The 21,336-nt window shown below is 39.5% G+C and overlaps 1 protein-coding gene across 2 annotated transcripts in view; it reads left to right on the top strand.

Annotated features, from left to right (window-relative positions):
• ipo13b (importin 13b) overlaps positions 1-21,336 on the top strand; it is a 124,863-nt gene that overhangs the window by 5,507 nt on the left and 98,020 nt on the right. For both annotated transcript variants that reach the window (XM_073062987.1, XM_073062986.1), the window contains exon 2: positions 15,385-16,118. In XM_073062987.1, coding sequence (XP_072919088.1) covers positions 15,385-16,118 — 734 coding nt within the window. The remainder of the gene's footprint in view (positions 1-15,384; positions 16,119-21,336) is intronic.

Raw genomic sequence — 21,336 nt, 5'->3', positions numbered from 1 at the left:
CCCTGACTAATCACTGACCCAGTTAACCAGAATCCATGTTTAATTTGCAGAGAGGCATCTCGGGTGTAGAGCACAAACATCTTGTGATAAAGTGGTTACCAGGAAGGACAGGATAAAGTAGTTTCCCAACTTTTGATGAAGTGGTTATTAGGCTTTGAGGCAGTTGATAGGTTTGTGGAAAAGATCAAAATGAGAGGTGTGGGGTTAGAACATAGAACAGTACAGCACAGGAACAGGCTGTTCAGCCCACAGTGTTGTGCTGTACCAGCTGAAAAGAAAATCAAACACCCAAACACTAATCCCTCCTATCTACACAATGTCCATTATCCTTTCATCCTCCTTGCATCTATGTGCTTATCAAAACTTCTCTTAGAAACCTCTAATGCATTTGACTCTACCGCCATAGCAGGTAGTGTGTTCCAGGCACCCACGACTCTGAGTAAAAAAAAAACAACTTGCCCTTCTCATCTGCCTTGAACCTGTCCCCGCTCACCTTCAATGCATGTCATCTGGTAATAGATATTTCAAACCTGGGAAACAAGTACTCCCTGTTTACTCTATCTATGCCTCTCATAATCTTATAAACCTCTATCATGTTTCCCTCGGCCTCTGGCGCATTGGAGAAAACAACTTAACTTTATCCTGGCTCTCATCATAGCACATGCCCTCTAAACCAGGCAGCATCCTGGTAAGCCTCTTCTGCACCTTCTCCAAAACCTCAACATCCTTCCTATTATGGGGGTGATCAGAACTCTAGACAATATTCCAGATATAGTCTAACCAGTTTTATAAAGTTGCAACATAACTACTTTGCCTTTCAACTCAATGTCTTGACTCAAAAAAAATCAAGCATTCCATAAGCCTTCCTAATTACCTTACTGACCTGTGTAGCCACTTTCAAGGACCTTGCCCTTAACTGTTTACTGTCTCCTTACAAGGAGCCAATCCTCATATTTATCTTGGTTAAACACCATTTGCCGTTCCTCTGTCCATATCTGCAACTGATCTATATTGTGCTGTATTCTTTGCCAGTCTTGTACACTCTCTACAACTCCACCAATCTTGGTATCATGCACAAGTTTACTAATCCACCCATCTACATTTTCGTCCAGGTCACTGATATACATGACAAACAGCAGAGATCCCAGCACAGATCCCTGCGGAACACCACTCATTACAGACCTTCAGTTCCTACCCACTGTCTTCTATGCATAAGCCAGTTCTGAATCCAAACAGCTAATTTGCCACAGATCCCATGAATCTTAATCTTCTGGATTAGCCTCCCATGAGGGACTTTGTCAAGTGCCTTACTAAAAATCCATGTAGACAGCATCCACTGCCCTACCCTCATCAATCTCTCTCGTCATCTTGTCAAAAAACTCAAATCAGTTTGGTAAGACATGACCTACCCTGCACAAAGCCATGCTGGGTCTCTAATTAGGCCATGAGTTTCCAAATGCTCATATCCTATCCCTAAGAATTTTCCCTAGTAATTTCCCCACAACTGACACGGGACTCATCGGTCCATAGTTGCCAGGATTTTTCTTTGTTCCCTTTTTAAACAGAGACACAACATCAGCCACTCACCAGTAGCTAGAGAGGAGATGAAGATACTGGTCACATAATAATGTTGGTTGGACTGTGTGATACAGACATATTGTAGTGGAAATTGTCAGCAGATTGGGCTGTATCTGTGGAGGATGAAATTTTAATTAACTGCTCAAGTCAATCAATGACCTTGCATAGAAATGGCCTGTTCTCATAGAAATAGTAAAGGTTTGAGTTCGACAATTTTGATTGATCAGTATGAATAATAATATTGGAAGAAGAGATACTGAAAATATGCTAGAAGTCAGAGTGAGATGGAGAGTAAATGACTGGTTAAAAATCTACCTTGCATACTAAATGTAAGCATTTTGCAAACTACAGGCTGTCCCCGGGTTACGAACGAGTTCCGTTCCTGAGTCCGTCTTTAAGTCGGATTTGTACTTTAAGTCAGAACAAGTACATCCGGTATTATTTAGTGTCAGTTAGTCAAATGTTTGTCTCAGTATATAGTATATATTTTACTTTTCTTTGCATATAAAACACTTAAGAAATGTATGTATTCCACTAATTAAACCACTGTGTGCTTAGTAATAATTGTAGCTTTCATCGGGGCAGGGCCTTTCACATGCTCCATTATTCTCACTTTATCCTTTAAAATTGTTCCGATTGTTGACCAACTGTAGCCTAATGCTTTTCCAATGACCGATGGCATTTCACCTCTTTCTAAACACTATTATTTCCACTTTCTTTTCAATCACGATCGCTTCCCATCAATGGAACGGAAACACTGTGGGCAGTGGGTCCCGACCTCCGCCGGCTCCCAAGGTCCGCTGGGTCCTAAGGACCATTGCACTGAATTCCCCGGGTCCTAAAGTCCACCACATTGAGACAGGTTAAATGGGACAAGTGGGGGCTGTGCTAGGTTCGCGTATTTGATCCTCCACAATATTCCGTGTAGGAATTTAAACTGGAGGTGGCAGTGTTTTTTTTACAAGGTCGAGTTGCGAGCTCGACATCAATCCGGCATGGATGGTACGGGAGTCACTGGATTGACATCAACCTGGCACGGGAGCGGTCTGTCACTGGATAGAACTTGGGAACCTCCGTTCTTGAACCCGGCGCTGATCTCACTGCACCACCAGCTGACCGGAACGGGGGGAGGGGGCGGGGTCAGGGTGAATCTTGCTAAGAAAAATTTAAACCAAATACAAAGTTGCACACTCAACACAGTGTCAACGGCAACGACTTAAAATGGTGGATGGCGTTCTCCTTCTTCAGTTCGTAAGTACGAGTTGTCTGTAAGTCGGACGTTCGTAACTCGGGGACTACCTGTATTTGTCCAATTTATGTTTGTTTTCTTCAATCTTGAGATGACCATATTGTGACTTGGATCTGCTATGCTAAATTGGAATTTATAGAAATGTAGATTCCTGCTTCACCAGGAAGGACTTCTCTAAAATAGGAATAAGGTTCTTTTGCCTTCACATTTCAACTGAGCACTCTATATTTTCAAGAATGATTATCTTTAATTTCTGTTCCTTAGGACAAATTTTGCTTTGCCTCTTCAGCAATATGAAGGGTCTCTTCCTCTGTAATTTCCTGGTGCATCATCTCCATCGGCCACTCTTTTCACAGCATTTTTGAGATGCCACACATGCCCTTTTGTCTCTTTTTTATCACTATCCAAATTATTTGTATATTTAAAACATGGTACACTTTGTTAACCGTGTGGAACACCATCCTTTGGTTTGAAATGCAACAATTTGCAACAGCTGACCTGGTGCTGTTGATTTTATCCTGTCCTCATGCCGTTTTTAATTCAAGCTGTTGCCAATTAAACTCAATTAAATGCAGCATATAAGAAACCACACCAGGCTAACTGTGTTTCTTTATTAATTGTGTTGAATTTCAACAACTCAAAAGTTTCACTATGTAGTGCCAAAAGTAAACTTAATGAACTCTATAGTTACACAACTCTTTTAGTGAGTTTCAACAGTTTCTAAAACTCTCTAATTGTATTCAGATGATACTCTGGATGAATCTGGCCAAAGTAAAATGTGGCAAGTACTTCTGAGTTAGAGACTTGGGGGTCACCTTGTGCAGTTGTTGGTTTTTGAAGTTATTGCTATCAGTCATCTCACGGGGCATCTTTTTATATTTTTGTAAACTTTACAGATTTAAGATTTAAAATCCAGTTATATAGCTTTAAGTCAGCTCCTTTTCCATGCAAGTAATTGTTGTTTTGATATATATCTATTCCTTCTGGTTTCCATAATCAACTTAGTCTTCTGGTTCATAATTATCAGAGAGATTAAATTTACATGGTACTGTCCCTGGTATACAGTATCTCAAAATCCTTTGTGTTTCTTAGTATCAGAAACAGTGGGGTGGAGGTGTAAAGCTTTCTCAGGTGGAAAATAATTGCTTCTACATTCTCACAGTGACACTAACCAGATGTCTCTATCCAACAGGACCCCACTTCACATGGTCTAAGTCTTTCTTGTTGATTTCAGTTCTTCCATTTAACTCTTTCTTCTCTCCTTAACTGTCCACAAAGCTGAGAATGACTTTCTTATTTCATGGGACACAGTTTTGTAAACCTTTTATGAAGTACTTGGTCAAATACTTCATTAGAATCTGTATAGGCAATGGTACTTTGGATTCTGAACTTTTGCCCAGCTTTCTGTGATAATTCATATTTTGGAAAGATTTGAAGATTATGGGAAGAACCTTGTTATTTCCACTCCTCTTCTCTATTTAGGATCCAATTCTAAACCAAGTGAGACCCATTTTAATTGTGCCAAACCTATCTATTGCCATCTCAGGATTGGGAACCACAGCAAGAGAGCAGCAGGAGGTAGGGTTGAGAGCATGAAATATGGAATGGTAAGTAAGACTGAAAGGAATGATAGCTAGGGGTAAGCTAATAGACAATAGACAGTAGGTGCAGGAGTAGGCCATTCGGCCCTTCTAGCCAGCACCGCCATTCATTGTGATCATGGCTGATCATACACAATCAGTACCCTGTTCCTGCCCTCTCCCCATATCCCTTGACCCCGCTATCTATAAGAGCTCTATCTAACTCTCTCTTGAATGCATCCAGAGACTTGGCCTCCACTGCCTTCTGGGGCAGAGCATTCCACATATCCACCACTCTCTGGGTGAAAAAGTTTTTCCGCATCTTTGTTCTAAATGGCCTACCCCTTATTCTTAAACTGTGGCCTCTAGTTCTGGACTCACCCATCACCGGGAACTTGCTTCCTGCCTCCAGTGTGTCCAATCCCTTAATAATCTTATATGTTTCAATCAGATCCCCTCTCATCCTTCTAAATTCCAGTGTATACAAGCCCAGTCACTCCAATCTTTCAACATATGACAGTCCCTCCATTCCAGGAATTAACCTTGTGAACCTACGCTGCACTCCCTCAATAGCAAGAATGTCCTTCCTCAAATTTGGAGACCAAAACTGCACACAATATTCCAGGTGGGGTCTCACCAGGGCCCTGTACAGCTGCAGAAGGACCTCTTTACTCCTATACGCATTCCTCTTGTTATAAAAGCCAGCATGCCATTAGCTTTCTTCACTGCCTGCTGTACCTGCATGCTTGCTTTCATTGACTGATGTACAAGAACACCTATATCTCGTTGTACTTCCCCTTTTCCTAACTTGACTCCATTTAGATAGTAATCTGCCTTCCTGTTCTTGCCACCAAAGTGGATAACCTCACATTTATCCACATTAAACTGCATCTGCCATACATTTGCCCACTCACCCAACCTGTCCAAGTCACCCTGCATTCTCATAACATCCTCCTGACATTTCACACTGCCACCCAGCTTTGTGTCATCAGCAATTTGCTAATGTTACTTTTAATCCCTTCATCTAAATCATTAATGTATATTGTAAACAGCTGTGGTCCCAGCACCGAACCTCGCAGTACCCCACTGGTCACAGCCTGCCATTCCGAAAGGGACCCGTTAATCACAACTCTTTGTTTCCAGTCAGCCAGCCAATTTTCAACCCATGTCAGTACTCTGCCTCCAATACCATGTGCCCTAATTTTGCCCACCAATCTCCTATGTGGGACTTTATCAAAAGCTTTCTGGAAGTCCAGGTACACTATATCCACTGGCTCTCCCTTGTCCATTTTCATAGTTACATCCTCAAAAAACTCCAGAAGATTAGTCAAGCATGATTTTCCCTTCATAAATCTGTGCTGACTCGGACTGATCCTTCTACTGCTATCCAAATATGTCGTAATTTCCTCTTTTATAATTGACTCCAGCATCTTTCCCACCAATGACGACAGGCTAACCGGTCTATAATTCCCTGTTTTCTCTCTCCCTCTTTTCTTGAAAAGTGGGACAACATTAGCCACCCTCCAATCAGCAGGAACTGTTTCTGAATCTGTAGAACATTGGAAAATGATTACCAATGCGTCCATGATTTCTAGAGCCACCTCTTTAAGTACCCTGGGATGCAGACCATCAGGTCCCGGGGACTTATCAGCCTTCAGACTCAACAGTCTATCCAACACCATTTCTTGCCTAATATAAATTTCCTTCAGTTCATCCTTTACCCTAGTTCCTTTGGCCACTATTACATCTGGGAGATTGTTTGTGTCTTCCCTAGTGAAGACAGATCCAAAGTACCTGTTCAACTCATCTGCCATTTCCTTGTTCCCCATAATAAATTCACCCGTTTCTGTCTTCAATGGCCCAATTTTGGTCTTAACTATTTTTTTGCTATTCACATACCTAAAGAAGCTTTTACTATCCTTCTTTATATTCTTGGCTAGTTTACCTACGTACCTTCATTTTTTCTTGGCGTATTGCCTTTTTTGTTATCTTCTGTTGCTCTTTAAAAGCTTCCCAGTCCTCCAGTTTCCCGCTCATCTTTGCTATGTTATACTTCTTCTCTTTTATTTTTATACTGCCCTTTACTTCCCTCATCAGCCACGGCCGCCCCTTACTCCCCTTAGGATCTTTCTTCCTCTTTGGAATGAACCGATCCTGCACTTTCTGCATTATTCCCAGAACTACCTGCCATTTTTGTTCCACTGTTTTCCCTGCTAGGGTATTGTTCCATTGAACTTTGGCTAGCTCCTCCCTCATAGCTCCATAGTTCCCTTTGTTCAACTGTAATACTGACACATCCGATTTTCCCTTCTCCTTCTCAAATTGTAGGTTAAAACATCATATTATGGTCACTACCTCCTAATGGTTCCTTTACCTCGAGGTCCCTGATCAAATCCGGTTCATTGCACAACACTAAATCTAGAATTGCCTTCTCCCTGGTAGGCTCCAGTACAAGCTGTTCTAAGAATCCATCTCGGAGGCATTCCACAAACTCCCTTTCTTGGGGTCCAGTACCATTCTGATTCTCCCAGTCTACCTGCATGTTGAAATCCCCCATGACAACTATCATTAACACAGTGGGACAGATGGGCTGTTTATTTAAATACTGAAGGTATTATGGGTAAGAAGGATATACATAGAGCATGAATCAGTACATGGAATTATGATTTTGCCATGAAAGAGACCTGTTTGCATGAAGATATAGGACTAGCAATTCAGTGTTCCTAGGTTTTGTTGTTTTAGATGTGATAGAGACAGGAGGGAGAACGTTACTGTCATAGTCAAATTGGACACACTGGAAGGCTTTTCCACAGAAGCAATTTGGGTGGAGCTCCAAATTTATAAAAGGCACAATTATGATGGCATTAGACTAAGACCCCCAGTAAACACTGAGCGATAGAGGAACAGATATGTAGAAAGACTATGGAAGCAACGGGGTAACAACAGGGTTGCCCAATATTGATTAGAACTTCCTTAATACAAGAGACTTTGAGTAGGATTTCTTCAGTGCACCTAACAGGTGTTCTTGAAACAGTATGGGTAGAGTCCATCTAGAAGAGAAAGCATACTGGACCTGGTTTTGGGAATTGATCCAGGCCAGGTGACTGATCTGATAGTGAGTGAACATTTTGGGAATAGTGACCATAACTCATCATGCTTTAAGATGTTGTAGTCATAAGTAAAGATAAAATTGGATAGTTACTAAATAGGAGGAGGGAAAAATTATGATAGGATAAGATGTTCTAAGCAACATAGATTGGTGCAGCTGCTGCCAGACAAGTCCGTATCAGATATGTGGGAGTTGTTTAAAGACAAGCTGATCGTTGTCTAGGATTAGCATGTTCTAGTAAGGATGATAAGGTAAGGGAATCTTGGATGACCTGAGAGGTCCTAAGTTTGGTTAAGAAGGAAAAAGAAGAATATATAAGGTTTAGGAAACTAACATCAGACTGGACTAACTTACAGAATATAAAGACAGTTGGAAAGCGCTCTAACAGGCAATTGGGAAGGCCAGAAGGGGCCATGAAATGTCCTTGGTGAGCAGGATCAAGCAAAATCCTGAGGTACTTTACACCCAAGTTAAGATAAGGAGACAACTAAGGAGAAGGTAGGTCTACTCAAGGATAAAGAAGAGAATTTGCTTGTAGCCAGGGCTAGTGGGTGAGGAACTGAAAAGAGTACTTACCATCAGTCTTTACTGAGAGAAGAATTTGGAGAGTAGTGAACGCAGAGTAAAGAATGCTGATGTGCTGAGACATTTGAAAAGGAGGTAGCACTGGGTCTTCTTTGCTAAGACTGCTTTGCCATTCCATCATGGCTGATATATTATCCCTCATAACCCTCTTCTCATAAGCTTTGAGGTCCTGACTAATTAAGAAACTATCAACCTCTGCTATAAATATACTAATGACTCAAAATACACAGGTGTCTGTGGCAATGAATTGAACAGATTCACTACCCTCTGAAATTCTTGCTCATCTCTGGTTGAGGCTGTGCCCTGTGGCCCCAGCTTCCCCCATTATAGGAAACATTCTCTCCATCTTGGCCTTTCAGTATTTGATAGGTTTCAGTGAGATCCCCCAATGCCCCCCCCCCCCAATTATAAACTCCAGCAAATTCAGGCCCAGAGCCATGAAATGCTCCTCTCATGATAGCCCTTTTATTCCTGGAATCATTCTTATGAACCTTCTCTGGAGCTTCTCTAATGCCAGCACATTGTTTCTTAGATAAAGGGCCTATAATTGCTTAAAATACTCCAAGTGCAGTCTGACCAATGCCTTATAAAGCCTCCGCATTACATCCTTGCTTTTATATTCTAATCCTCTTGAAATTAATACTAACATTATATTTGCCTTCCTTACAGGTTGAGTCAGTGGTACCTTTAGCGAACCTTGCTCAAGGTCTCCCAAGTCCTTTTGCTCTTCTGATTTTAGAATTTTCTCCCCATTTAGAAAATAGTTTACACCTTTATTACTTCTACTGAAGTGCATGGTCATGCACTTCCCTACACCATATTCAATCTGCCACTTCTTTGTTTATTCTCCCAGTCTGTCTAAGTCCATCTACAGACTGCCTACTTCCTCAACAATACCTGCCACTTCACCTATCTTCATATAATCAGTACTTTGCCACAAAGCTATCAATTCTGTTATCCAAATCACTGACATAATGTGAAAAGTAGCGATCCAAACACCAGCCCCTGCGGAACACCGCTAGTCACTGGCAGCTAATCAGAAAAGGCCTCCTTTATTCCCACTCTTTGCCTCCTGCCAGTCAGTCTAATCTTCTATCCATGCTAGTATCTTTCCTGTAATACCATGGTCTCTTGTTGAACAGGCTCATGTGTGGCCTTCAAAAAATCCAAGTATACACCATTCACTGACTCACCTTTGTCTGTGCTACTTGTTATTTCCTCAAAGTATTCAAACAGATTTCTCAGACAAAATTTTGCCTTAAGGAAACGTTGGTGACTTTGGCCTATTTTAGCATGTGCCTCCAAGTGCCCTAAAACTTCATCATTAACAATTGGCTCCAATGTACCCAACCACTGAAGTCAGGCTAACTGGCCTATAATTTCCTTTCTTCTGCCTCACTTCCTTCTTAAAAAAAGTAGAGTGTTATTTCAATCTTCCAGTCTTCTAGAGTCATTCCAGAATTTAGTGATTCCTGAAAGATCATTATAAATGCTTCTGCAATCTCTTCAGATACCTCTTTCAGAACCCTGTGATGTAGTCCATCTGGTCCAGGTAACATCTCAGACCCTTCAGCTTCTTAAGCACCTTCTCCTTAGTAATAGTAACTACACTCACTTCTGCCCCCTGATATGCTCAAATTTCTGGCATACAGTCTTCAGTGTCTTCCTCAGTGAAGACTGGCACAAGATACTTGTGTACAAATACATAACTTTATCCGCGTATCCCATTATTACCTCTCCAGCTTCATTTTCTGATATCCAGTCTTGTCCTTCTTTTACTCTTTATATATCTGAAAAACTTTTGGTATCTTCTTTGTTTATGTTATTGGCTAGATTACCTTCATATTTAATTTTTCTCTCCTTTGGCTCAACACATTTCTGTAACTCCTTCCCAATATCTAACATTTATTGATTTTTTCCCAAGATGTCCATCAGTCTTGCAAAACAAAAGCCATATATGTTATTGTTCACAGAATTACAAGTACAGTCGGCCCTCCTTATCTGCAGGGGATTGGTTCCGAGACCCCCCGCCAATACCAAAAAACGCGGATGCTCAAGTTCCTTATTTAACCTGTCTGAGTGTGGTGGTCTTTAGGACCCAGCGGAACCCCAGACTTTATTTAACATGCTCAGTGCGGTGGACATTAGGACCTGGCGGTGAAGCTCTGAATCCGCGGTGTTTCTGTTAACGAAAATAATCACGATCACGATTGGAAAATAAGGTGGAAGTAATAAAGCGATCGGAAAAAGGTGAAACGCCATCGGTCATTGGAAAAGCGTTAGGCTACAGTTGGTCAACAATTGGAATGATTTTAATGGAGCATGTGAAAGGCCCTGCCCCAATGAAAGCTACAATTATTACTAAGCAATGCAGTGGTTTAATTATTGAAATACGTATGTTTCTTAAGTGTTTTATATGCATAGAAAGGTAAAATATGTACTATATACTAAGAAAAACGTTTGACTAACTGACGCTAAATAATACCGGATGTACCTGTTCTGACTTCAAATCTGACTTAAAGACGGAGCTTGTTAATAACCCGGGGACTGCCTGTACTTTTTAAGTCATTTCTAGATTACTTATAATACCTAATACAATGTAAATGCTATGTAAATAGTTGTTATACTGTATTGTTTAGGGAATAATGACAAGAAAAAATAATCTGTATGTGCTCAAACAACGAGTGCTGGAGAGAGAACTTCTGGGTTTTCCTGATCCGTGGTTGGTTAAATCCGCGCATGCAGAATCCGCAGATAAGGAGGGCCGACTGTATCCCAAACAATCTGTCAAACTCTTCCGTTGCCATCTTGGAGAAGATTTCTGTTTCTCTAAGAGATTGAAACATTCTTACAGTATATATTTGGATGGAAGTAGTATGGGATTCCTCCTGAATCTCATAAAAATGCATAATTACAAAGCAAATAATCAAGCATCCAGGTCCAATCAAAGTAGTTGAAAAATTGGGCTTGTGGCAGGTGGTAATTGAATCAACTTGAACATATTTTGCTGTGACTTCATTTCTAATATTATTACGAGTAGCAGTTGAATGGTTCTTCTTGAGAACGATTCACTTTTTTTTACTGTGAGAACACTATTTTTGGCACAGTTGTTATGCTAAGTGGAACATATTAAGAATTGACTTAGTGGCACAGAACTGGCCATCAAGAGTGGAATTATCACCTTCTGTAACATGTAACCTTGCAAAAAATAGAAAAAAAAAGTCACTATCAGTTATCCATTCTTATTGTATGCTAGAATTCATCATCATGAATATAACAAGGCACATAAAAATGGAAAAAGTATGTTTAATATACCCTGAAATCTTGTCAAGAATGTTACCAGCAGGTTGCATAAAGAGGTACCAGTGGACATAGCTTATTTCAATTTTCAGAAGGAATTTGGAAAGATGCCACAGAAAATTTATGTAAGAATCTGACATTGTTAATGTGATAGTAACACAGAAAAAAAACAGTGGGAGTACATAGATAAATTTTAAGTTGGCAGGCTGTTATTAATGGGATGCTGGACCCTCATCCATTCACAATGTATGTTTTTTATGCATTAATACAATGCGTAAAATATTCAGGTTTATTGATGATGAAGTGAGAGAATCTTCAAAAGGAATAGAGACAGATTAAAAATGTGCATGTACCTCTTGGCAGATGGACTGTAGTGGGAGATCATGAAATATGGAAGGCAGATGTACTGCTTTTCATATAGAAAGTCTGTAGGGGTCATCTGTTGTATCTAATGCTCCCAGTGCGACCTCCTCTACATCGGTGCGACCCAGTGCAGATTGGGGAACTGCTTCGTTGAACATCTTTGCTCTGTCCGCTGCTAAACACAAGATCTCTGGGTGGCTATCCATTTCAGTTCTACTTGCCATTCCCATTCTGCCATGTCTGTCATGGCCTCCTGTACTGCCACAATGAGGCTGTAGAGGAGCAACACCTCATATTCTTGTCTGAGTAGCTTCTAACCTGATGGCGCGAACATTGAATTCTCTAACTTCTGGTAAGCAGAATCAGAATCGAGTTTATTATCACTGGCATGTATCGTGGCATTTGTTAACTACCAGCAGCAGTTCAATGCAATACATAATATAGAAGAAAAGTAAATACATAAATAAGTAAATCAGTTACAGTATATGTATATTGAATAGATTAAAAATCATGCAGAAACAGAAATATATTAAAAAACGTGACACAGTGTTCATGGGTTCAGTGTCCACTTAGGAATCGGATGGCAGAGGGGAAGAAGCTGTTCCTGAATTGCTGAGTGTGTGCCTTCAGGCTTCTGTACCTCCTACCTGATGGTAACAGTGAGAAAAGGTGAAGCCCTGGTTGCTGGGGGTCCTTAATAATGGACACTGCCTTCCTGAGACACCGCTCCTTGAAGATGTCCTGGGTACTTTGTAGGCTGGTACCAAAGATAGAGCTGACAAAATTTATGACCCTCTGCAGCTTCTTTCAGTCCTGTGCAGTAGCACCTCCACCCCCCCTTACCAGACAGTGATAGAGGCTGTCAGAATGCTTTACACAGTACATCTATAAGAGTATATGAGTGTTTATGTTGACATATCAAATCTGTTCAAACTCCTAATGAAGTATAGTCGCTGTCTTGCCTTCTTTATAGCTGCATCGATATGTTGGGACCAGGTTGGGTCTCAGAGATCTTGACACCCAGGAATTTGAAACTGCTCACTGTTTCCACTTCTGATCTCTCTGAGAATTGGTATGTGTTCCTTTGTCTTACCCTTCCTGAAGTCTACCATCAGCTCTTCCGTCTTACTGACGTTGAGTGCCAGGTTGTTGCTGCGACACCACTCCACTAGTTGGTGTATCTCACTCCTGTACACCCTCTTGTCTCTATCTGAAATTCAACCAACAATGGTTGTATCACAGCAAATTTATAGATGGTATTTGAGCTATGCTTAGCTGCACAGTCGTAGGTAAAGGGAGAGTAGAACAGTGGGCTAAGCACACACCCCTGAGGTGCACCAGTGTTGATCATCAGCGAGGGGGAGCACTCCCTACCCTTGACCCTTCTCTCTTTTTCCATTCCCCATTATTGATACCCTCTTTCCCTTTCTACTCACCTGTCCATCACTTTTCTCTTTTCCTCCCCTTCCCTGTTTTCCATTGCCTCTTAAGTTCCTTCTTCTTCAGCCCTTTATCTCTTCCACCTGTCATCCTCCAGCTTCGTACTTAATCACCCTTCCCTCTCCCACCCACCCACCTTCCTCTCACATCACCTGCCAGCTTATACTCATTTCCTCCACCTCCACCTCCACCTTCTATATTTGGCTTCTGCTGTTTTCCTTTCAAATCCTGATCTCATCCTGAAATTTCAGCTGTTTATTCCCCTCCGTAGACGCTACCTGATTTGCTGAGTTCTTCCAGCAGTTTATGTGTGTTGCTCAAGATTTCCAGAATCTGTGGAATCTCATGAGTTTACCGTAAACTTGTTGATGAGACTGTCAGTCCACATTGCAGTTAGTTTGTCTACACAATCCTAAATAATTTTCCTAACGTATCTTGGCGCTCAGTAGTTCCAAAGTAATTAAGTTGTCAATTTAGTTTTCTGTTGACAGCATTGCATTTTCATTTGCCATTTACCGTTGGTCTCTGAATCCAGTTGAAATAGTTTTACTTTTGGAGCTTTTTCACATTTTCAGTATATTTTGGGGAATTCTTGACTGTTTTGTTTAGTCCTCTGATCTTTCTAAAGCATTATGTTTTATAGGAAAGCACTATATCTTATTTGGACTTGCAACAATTCAGTTTCTGCCACCAGCCAAATATTATAGATAATACAACATGAAGCTTTTGCTTTTTTGTACTTGCAAACCTACTCAAATAACTGTCAGAACTTCCTAATGTACAAGTACCAAACTGATATGTAACATTAAATTGGAAGCCTTGTTGATAATTTCCTCTATTCTCTATCACAAAATCTTCATTCATCTTTCAAACAATGCTTGGACTAAAGGGTCTGTTCTTGTGCTGTATTATTCTAATTCTAATCGGGATATTTAAGTCCATTCTTGGTCCCGACTTTATTTTTGATCCCGAAGTGTATCCTGATTTGCACTGCTAAATTCAAACTTGGTAAATTGGTTTAGTATTTTCACACACCAAGGTACAGTAAAATAAAATACAGATCAGTTACAGCAGTGCATTGAAGTAGGACAAGGTAAAACACAAACAGAATGCAGAATAATGTTGAAAGAGAAAATGCAGTGCAGGTAGGCAATAAGATGTAAAAGGCATAATGAGGTTTACTAGAAATTTCAGAATAGATATCCTTCTCATTGGTATGTAGTTTTAAGAATTGTATTTTGCATTAAGGTTAGAATATTGTTATGTTCCTTTCAGTAATCCTAATTCCCAGATCCGCTGGAGGCCTTCACCAGCATTTGGCTGACTTCATCGACCACTTGCTTCCATAGATATTCAGCATTGCCCTCTTTCAATTTCTTCAATGTCACTTCCTTATCAGTAGCTATCATTGTCTTTATAATTTTGTCCTTAGACAGTCAGCCCTCACTCTGAAAATTCAAGACCTTCCATAAATACTGTTGTCAAGAAACTATCCAAGATTTATCCTGCATCCTGAATTTACTTGTTTTTTCTAATGATGCTCTTGTATACTGAGGACTTTCAGAGGTCATGTTATTACAATGATGTTTTATTTTGTATGAAGCATCACTTTAATCTTTCCTTGGTTCTTTCATCATCTCTGAGTGATTGTGCAGATGTCTGTTATTTTTCACCTGTTTCTTGTAATTTTATCCATCTTTCAAAAATTAGACATCAGTTTTACCCATCAAATTGTTTCTTCCTATTGAGTTCTTGTGCAATAATAAAAATTAATATAGTTAAGTGTATACCAATTCACCATCCAGCTTTGTTCCCATAGCAATCTATTCCATTACTATCATTAATTACTTTCTTATTTGCAAAGACTAAATTATTTTCTTTCTTTCTTCGTGGTATCGAAGAGACTTGAGAACAGTCCACACGTATTTTAGATTGAAAAGTGAAATTACTTTACATTAATTTGCATTTTATTTTCAAAGTTGGTCCTCCCCTCCCCCTCTCTCATAAATATTTTAAATACATTGTTATTGCACATTGTTTGAGCAGATACTTTTAATATTATTTTAGTATGTTAATAGTAAACTAGATAGACAGATTTAGAGTGATTTATACCTATTTTCTTTCTCTTTCTCTCTCTGGGTAGGGGATGTTCTCATATTTTCTCCTCTTTATCTTTGCAGGCATTGCATCAGTTGTACTATGATCCGAACATTGATAATAAGAATTTGGCTCAGAAATGGCTGATGCAGGCACAGGTCTCTCCTCAAGCTTGGCAATTTAGCTGGGCACTGCTCAGTCCAAATAAAGTCCCTGAGATTCAATACTTTGGAGCCAGTGCTCTCCACATCAAGATCTCTCGATACTGGAATGATATACCCTCAGATCAATATGAGAGTTTGAAATCCCAACTTTTTAATCAGATTGCATGTTTTGCCTCTGGCTCCAAGATTGTGCTCACCAGACTATGTGTGGCATTAGCATCACTGGCACTCAACATGATGCCTGAAAGATGGCCAAATGCAGTAGGTGACATGGTGAAGATGTTCCAGACTGAAAGTTCAGATGTGGATGGCAAAGCTAGATGTATGGCTTTGCTGGAACTATTAACTGTCCTCCCTGAAGAGTTCCAAACAAGCCGTCTGCCTCAGTATCGGAAAGGTGAAGTACGAAATGCTCTAGCACAAGAGTCTGGTGCTGTCTTTCCTCTTCTTCAACAGTTGCTACAGACAGATTCCCCTGTGTTCATCAGCCAGAAGGCTCTTAAGTGCTTCTCAAGCTGGGTGCAACTGGACATTCCTCTCCTGGATTGTGAATCTTTGATGCAGGCTTCATTTTCATCACTACAAAATGCTGAACTCTTTGACACAGCAGTTGAAGCTCTTGTCAATGCTATTTCCCAACCTGATGCTCAAAGGTAAGGGAGTCTGCTGACCATAAGCTAATATTGCATTGTGTCTGCATCCTTAGACAGACCCAACCAATTAATGTTTTGAATCACAATGATGAGAAAATCTGCAAATGCTGGAAATCCAAGCAATACACACAAAATGCTGGAGGAACTCAGCAGGCCAGGTAACATTTATGGAAAAGAATAAACAGTTGACATTTCAGCCGAGTCGTTGACTGTTTACTCTTTTCCATAGATGATGCCTGGCCTGTGGAGTTCCTGCAGCATTTTGTGCATGTCACTAATGTTTTAAATGCTGTGTTCTGTGTCAAATTCCTTTTTGCTGCATTTAAGTACCTTTATATTAGTTTCAATTGTGTGCCAAAGCAGAAGAGAAGGAATTGTTAAAAACTGACAGTGAATTAGTTAATATTCATATAATGTCAATTTGCTTTTGAATTGTTCAGAATTTGCTCAAGCTAGAGAGAATTATTTCATTAAGTTAAATCAGTGGTTACCAAAGTGAGTGATATTGACACCCTCCCCCAGGGTAAATGAGAGTTTCTAAGGGGGCAGTAAAGATAAAGGGGGCTGTGGGGGGCACTAGGTGGTAAGGGAGGCAGCTGAGGGATTACAGGCTTAATTTAAGAAATGAATTACTTAATATTAACATTTTGGTCCTCAGTCCCTAATAAATTATTAAAATAATCACGTAATCACCTCATCTCTTGCTAACCTGCCATTCTCTTTGACTTTATAGCACGTTATAGTTTGCAAAGTAATGTGACACTTCTGTATTTGGCATATCATGAAAAATATGGAATGAAGAAATCACTTTATTTCCTGGCCGAGCCTGTGCATTATTGCCACTAGTGTTGTAGTAAAGTGTTAGCTAGTACAATTCCCATATTCTTACTGTGCAGTGATGCAGTTCCTGTGAATTAGGGTATGGCATTCAAAGGGAAAAGTTCAGAAGATGCCCTTTTGAATGGCCCAAGGCTCAACTGAAAAATTGCTACTCCACTTTATGTACCTTCAGGCAAAGAATTAGGTTTTCCCTGAGCTATGATGACATCATAACTTTCCCTTTTATTTTTTGGATTGGTTATTAATCCATAATGAAAATGACAGAATCAGAACAAATGAACCAGAAGTGTGACCGGTATAGTGTGGAGTTCTGAAATAAGAATGCTTGTGCTGGTATAAATCCAACAGCAGCCAATGTGTGTTGTGTGAAGAAGTTTTTTCAAATGAGGCAATGAAACTGTCCAGGCTCCTTGAACATTTGAAGAGAATACACTCCGATAAAGTAAACAAGAACTTGGCTTATTTTCAGTCATGGAAGACACTAAAACAAAACATGATGGTTTGTGTGCTTCATATAACCTATCATTGCTTGTTGCTAAATCTTTGAAGCCCCATACAACTGGAATAACTATGTGGTGGAGAGCACTCAGTAAACATACTTCTTATATTCTGTTGTCATGCACTGAGTGTACTCACTTCAGTGCCTTCTCTGGTATATTCTCATAATAGCTTGGGTCCCAAACCAAGCTAATGTGCTCGGGTTGGCTTTATGGTGCCTTTCTCATCACACACATTGGAATATTCCATTTCTTTAGTAATGGAGATGTGTATATGTTGCTTGTATACTGTATTTAAGGTAGATACTTCTGTTTATTTTCTAATTCATGTGTAGTCTTAAATTAACTTAGTGGGTAATTAAAGATGATATGTCCTGGTGCTTAATAAAACAGGGCTCTTCATCCTTAGTAGGAAAGAGAGATCAGGGCTGCCAGGAGTCCACATTGCACAAAAATAGTATGGAGCTGTTACTGTGTTTTCTGGTAGATATCTTTTTGTAAGTTTGTGTAAGCCTAGTAAACACCCTTGCACTAAAGTGCTAATTGACTCCAGCCATTTTTCCTTTGGTCATAACCCACTTATCTATAAAACTGATTCTGCCAGCAGTAATGAGGTTCTGAGTACAGTTTTGTTTAAGTCACCAGACCAAATAATTGAAACAGTTCCACTTAGCAACGTCTCTGTTCAAAGATGCATAGATGGAATGAATGCGAATATAGAAGACATTGTGCGACGTGTTGGTGGGTGGCCAAGTGGTTAAGGCTTTGGGATGGTGATCTGAAGGTCGTTAGTTCGAGCCTCAGCTGAGGCAGCGTGTGTGTCCTTGAGCAAAGCACTTAACCACACACTGCTCCTGCACGTTTATAGCCCAGTGGCGGTGGTTGGTGCAGTATGGACAAGACAAGACATACTTAGGCCAACAGAAATTGCTCTCAAAGATTCTAACTCAAAGATGAGTCAACTTTGTCTCCTCAAAGGAGTCAACAATGAACCTTTGCTTCTTGTTCACTTCATAAACAGATAAGAATGTGGAGTCATTATTTAGGGATGTTGAGCAATTTTTCAAAGAGGATATTCCACTTACCAACATTCTTGCTTGTGCATCTGATGGGGCACCACCAATGACACCAAATGATAGGATGCTACCATGGGGTTATTACTTTCTTGAAGCTGTACCCAACATAATTACTGTAAACTTTGTAATTCACCGACAACATCTTGTTGCATAAATTGGCTGTACCTATCATTAAATACTGTCATCATAGTGGTAAATAAATCAAGTCCCATGCTCTCAATTCTTGACAACTTAAAGAGCTTTGTGTTGACAATGATGAGCAGTTGAACGCTTGCTGTTGCACACAGAAGTCAGATGGTTCTCAAAGGAGACTGCTTGAGAAGCTTTTATGTGCTTTTGGAAATTGTAATACAATTCTTGGAAGGCTTGACTGCTTCATTCAGTAATTAACTCCAGAATATAAGGCATGACATTGCTTATTTGTAAGAAATATTCACAAAGTTTAATGAAATCAATTTTCAATTGCAAGGAAATGATGTAAATCTTATCAAATTCAAATCTGTTGTCTCCACGTTCCTGTCTGAGTTAACCCTACTTGAGTGCAACGTTGGCTGTCATGACCTTTTTTCAATTTACAAGCTTTTCTGAGTTGGAAGAGAAAGAAAGAATAAATGCCTACCTGAGTGAGCTGTATAAAGATGTGTCAGCGAGATTTCAGAATTCAAATTGCAGATTGGGTCATAAATCCATTCCTGCACAGTTTTAATGAGGAATTAACAGGAACGATGGAGGAAGAACTGATCTTGCTACAAAATAACTGAGCTGATGCCAAGATTCAAAAAATCATCTCAAGACTTGCAGAAAGAAATGTCTGCGTGCTGTCCTGAACTGTGGAAAAAGGTCGAAGTGTTCTTTATTGCCTTTCCAGCATCATATTTAGTGGCGTGCGGTTTCAGTGCGATCCTCCAACTTCTTTCAAGGCAATGAAACAGACGGCAAATTCACCAAGAGAGATTGAAAGTAGATATCCCTGGGCATGGCAAACAGAGTCTTTCAAATATTTGGGCATCATTATGCCAAAAGATTTGGCAAAATTATCAGAATGCAATTATCAGCCTATATATAAAAAAAAATTCAGGAAGATATAACAAGGTGGAACTGGATTCCTTTTTTCAGTCTCAGTTCAAGGATTGACTCTATTAAAATGAATATACTGCCCAGACTATTATATCTCTTTCAGACCCTACCAATAGAGATTAATCAGAATCAATTCAATGAATGGAACAAAATATTATCAAGATATATTTGGCAAGGTAAAAAGCCTAGAGTTCATCTCAAAACTTTGCAATTAGTCAAGGAAAAGGGGGGATGGGGCCTACCTTCTCTTAGACATTATTATTTTGCAGCACAGTTGAGAGCTGTGATATGTTGGGCAACCCATCATATGACACTCAATGGAAAAACATTCAGGAGGGGATATTGTACTTCCCATCCCCATACAGGCAATTTTGGCTGATAACAACCTACATAAATACTATTGATAACCTGTGGGTGAAATAGACTCTTAAAATATGGAAAACTATTATAAAAGAATATAAACTAGAGGGAGATATTGCAGTTCTTAAATGGCGTGCATATGACTTGGAATGTATACCGAATAAACTGGATGCTAGATTTAAGGACTGGACAGTTAAAGGAATAATAGTTCTTTGCAATATAATGAAAAAAGGAACACTGTTCAGTTTTGAAATGCTTAAAGAGAAACACTTATTAGAAAAACAAGACTTTTATTGGTATTTACAGATGCGACAATATGTTAATAGGATGTTTAAAAATGTAACCAAGGCAAGAACATGTTTGATAGAGCTATTTAGAAAAGCATATAATTCAGGTAACAGTAGTAGAATCATTTCAAGCGTGTATAAGGGCTTGTCAAATCTTAAAACACATACATTAAAACAAAATGGGAGAAGAAAGGAGGGATAATTATATCTAAGGAAGAATGGACAATAATATGGTATCAATGGAAGTGTACCAGTTCACAGAAATGGAGGGAGTTTGGATGGAAAAACTTGATAAGATATTTTATTACACCCTCTCAGAAATCCCATTATGATAGTAACCTCCCTGTTTGCTGGAGAAATTGTGGAAATCAAAATGCAAACCATTATCATATTTTCTGGGAATGCCCCATTATCAAAGACTATTGGAGTGGGATACACAATGCCCTACAAGACATCTTTAAATGTGAAATACCCTTAGAAAGTAAGACCATATATTTTGGGTATATATCTCAAGAATGGTTAAAAAGAGATAAATATTTTATGAATATACTGCTGGTGGCTTGTAAAAAGACTCTTAATAGGAAATGGCCCAACTTTAAATGCATGGATGGAAATTACAATGGACATTTACAAAATGGAGAAGATAACAGCATCTGTTAATCATAAGTTGGAACAATTTGATTCATACTGGGGAAAAATGGTTTAACAACATAACACCTCATAGGCCTGATTTTATCCTCACAAATCAATGAATATGTTGTAAAAAAAAATCACTCCCTACTTGTACACAGTTTTCTCCTTTCGCTTGTTCTTTCTTTCCTCTCTTTTATGTAAGTGGAGACCTCAGATAAATATTATGTGGAGATTTGTGGCATATATGACTATATGATATATATGTACAATATCTGAAATACATTTTATGGAAATGTTTGTTTGATGAACTTCAATAAAAAAATAAATTACAAAAAAAGCCAGACGGCAGATTATTGATTGTGGGATTTGAGATTCTTTCTGACTGATATTCAGTCTGATGTTGAGAAGCTCATTTCACTGCACCGAGCCCATCCATCTCATTGAAATG

The sequence above is a fragment of the Hemitrygon akajei genome, chromosome 12 (genome assembly GCF_048418815.1).
Source record: "Hemitrygon akajei chromosome 12, sHemAka1.3, whole genome shotgun sequence".
NCBI lineage: Eukaryota > Metazoa > Chordata > Chondrichthyes > Myliobatiformes > Dasyatidae > Hemitrygon > Hemitrygon akajei.
Note: the sequence above shows the minus strand (reverse complement) of the source record. Positions and strands in the feature narration are given on the sequence as shown.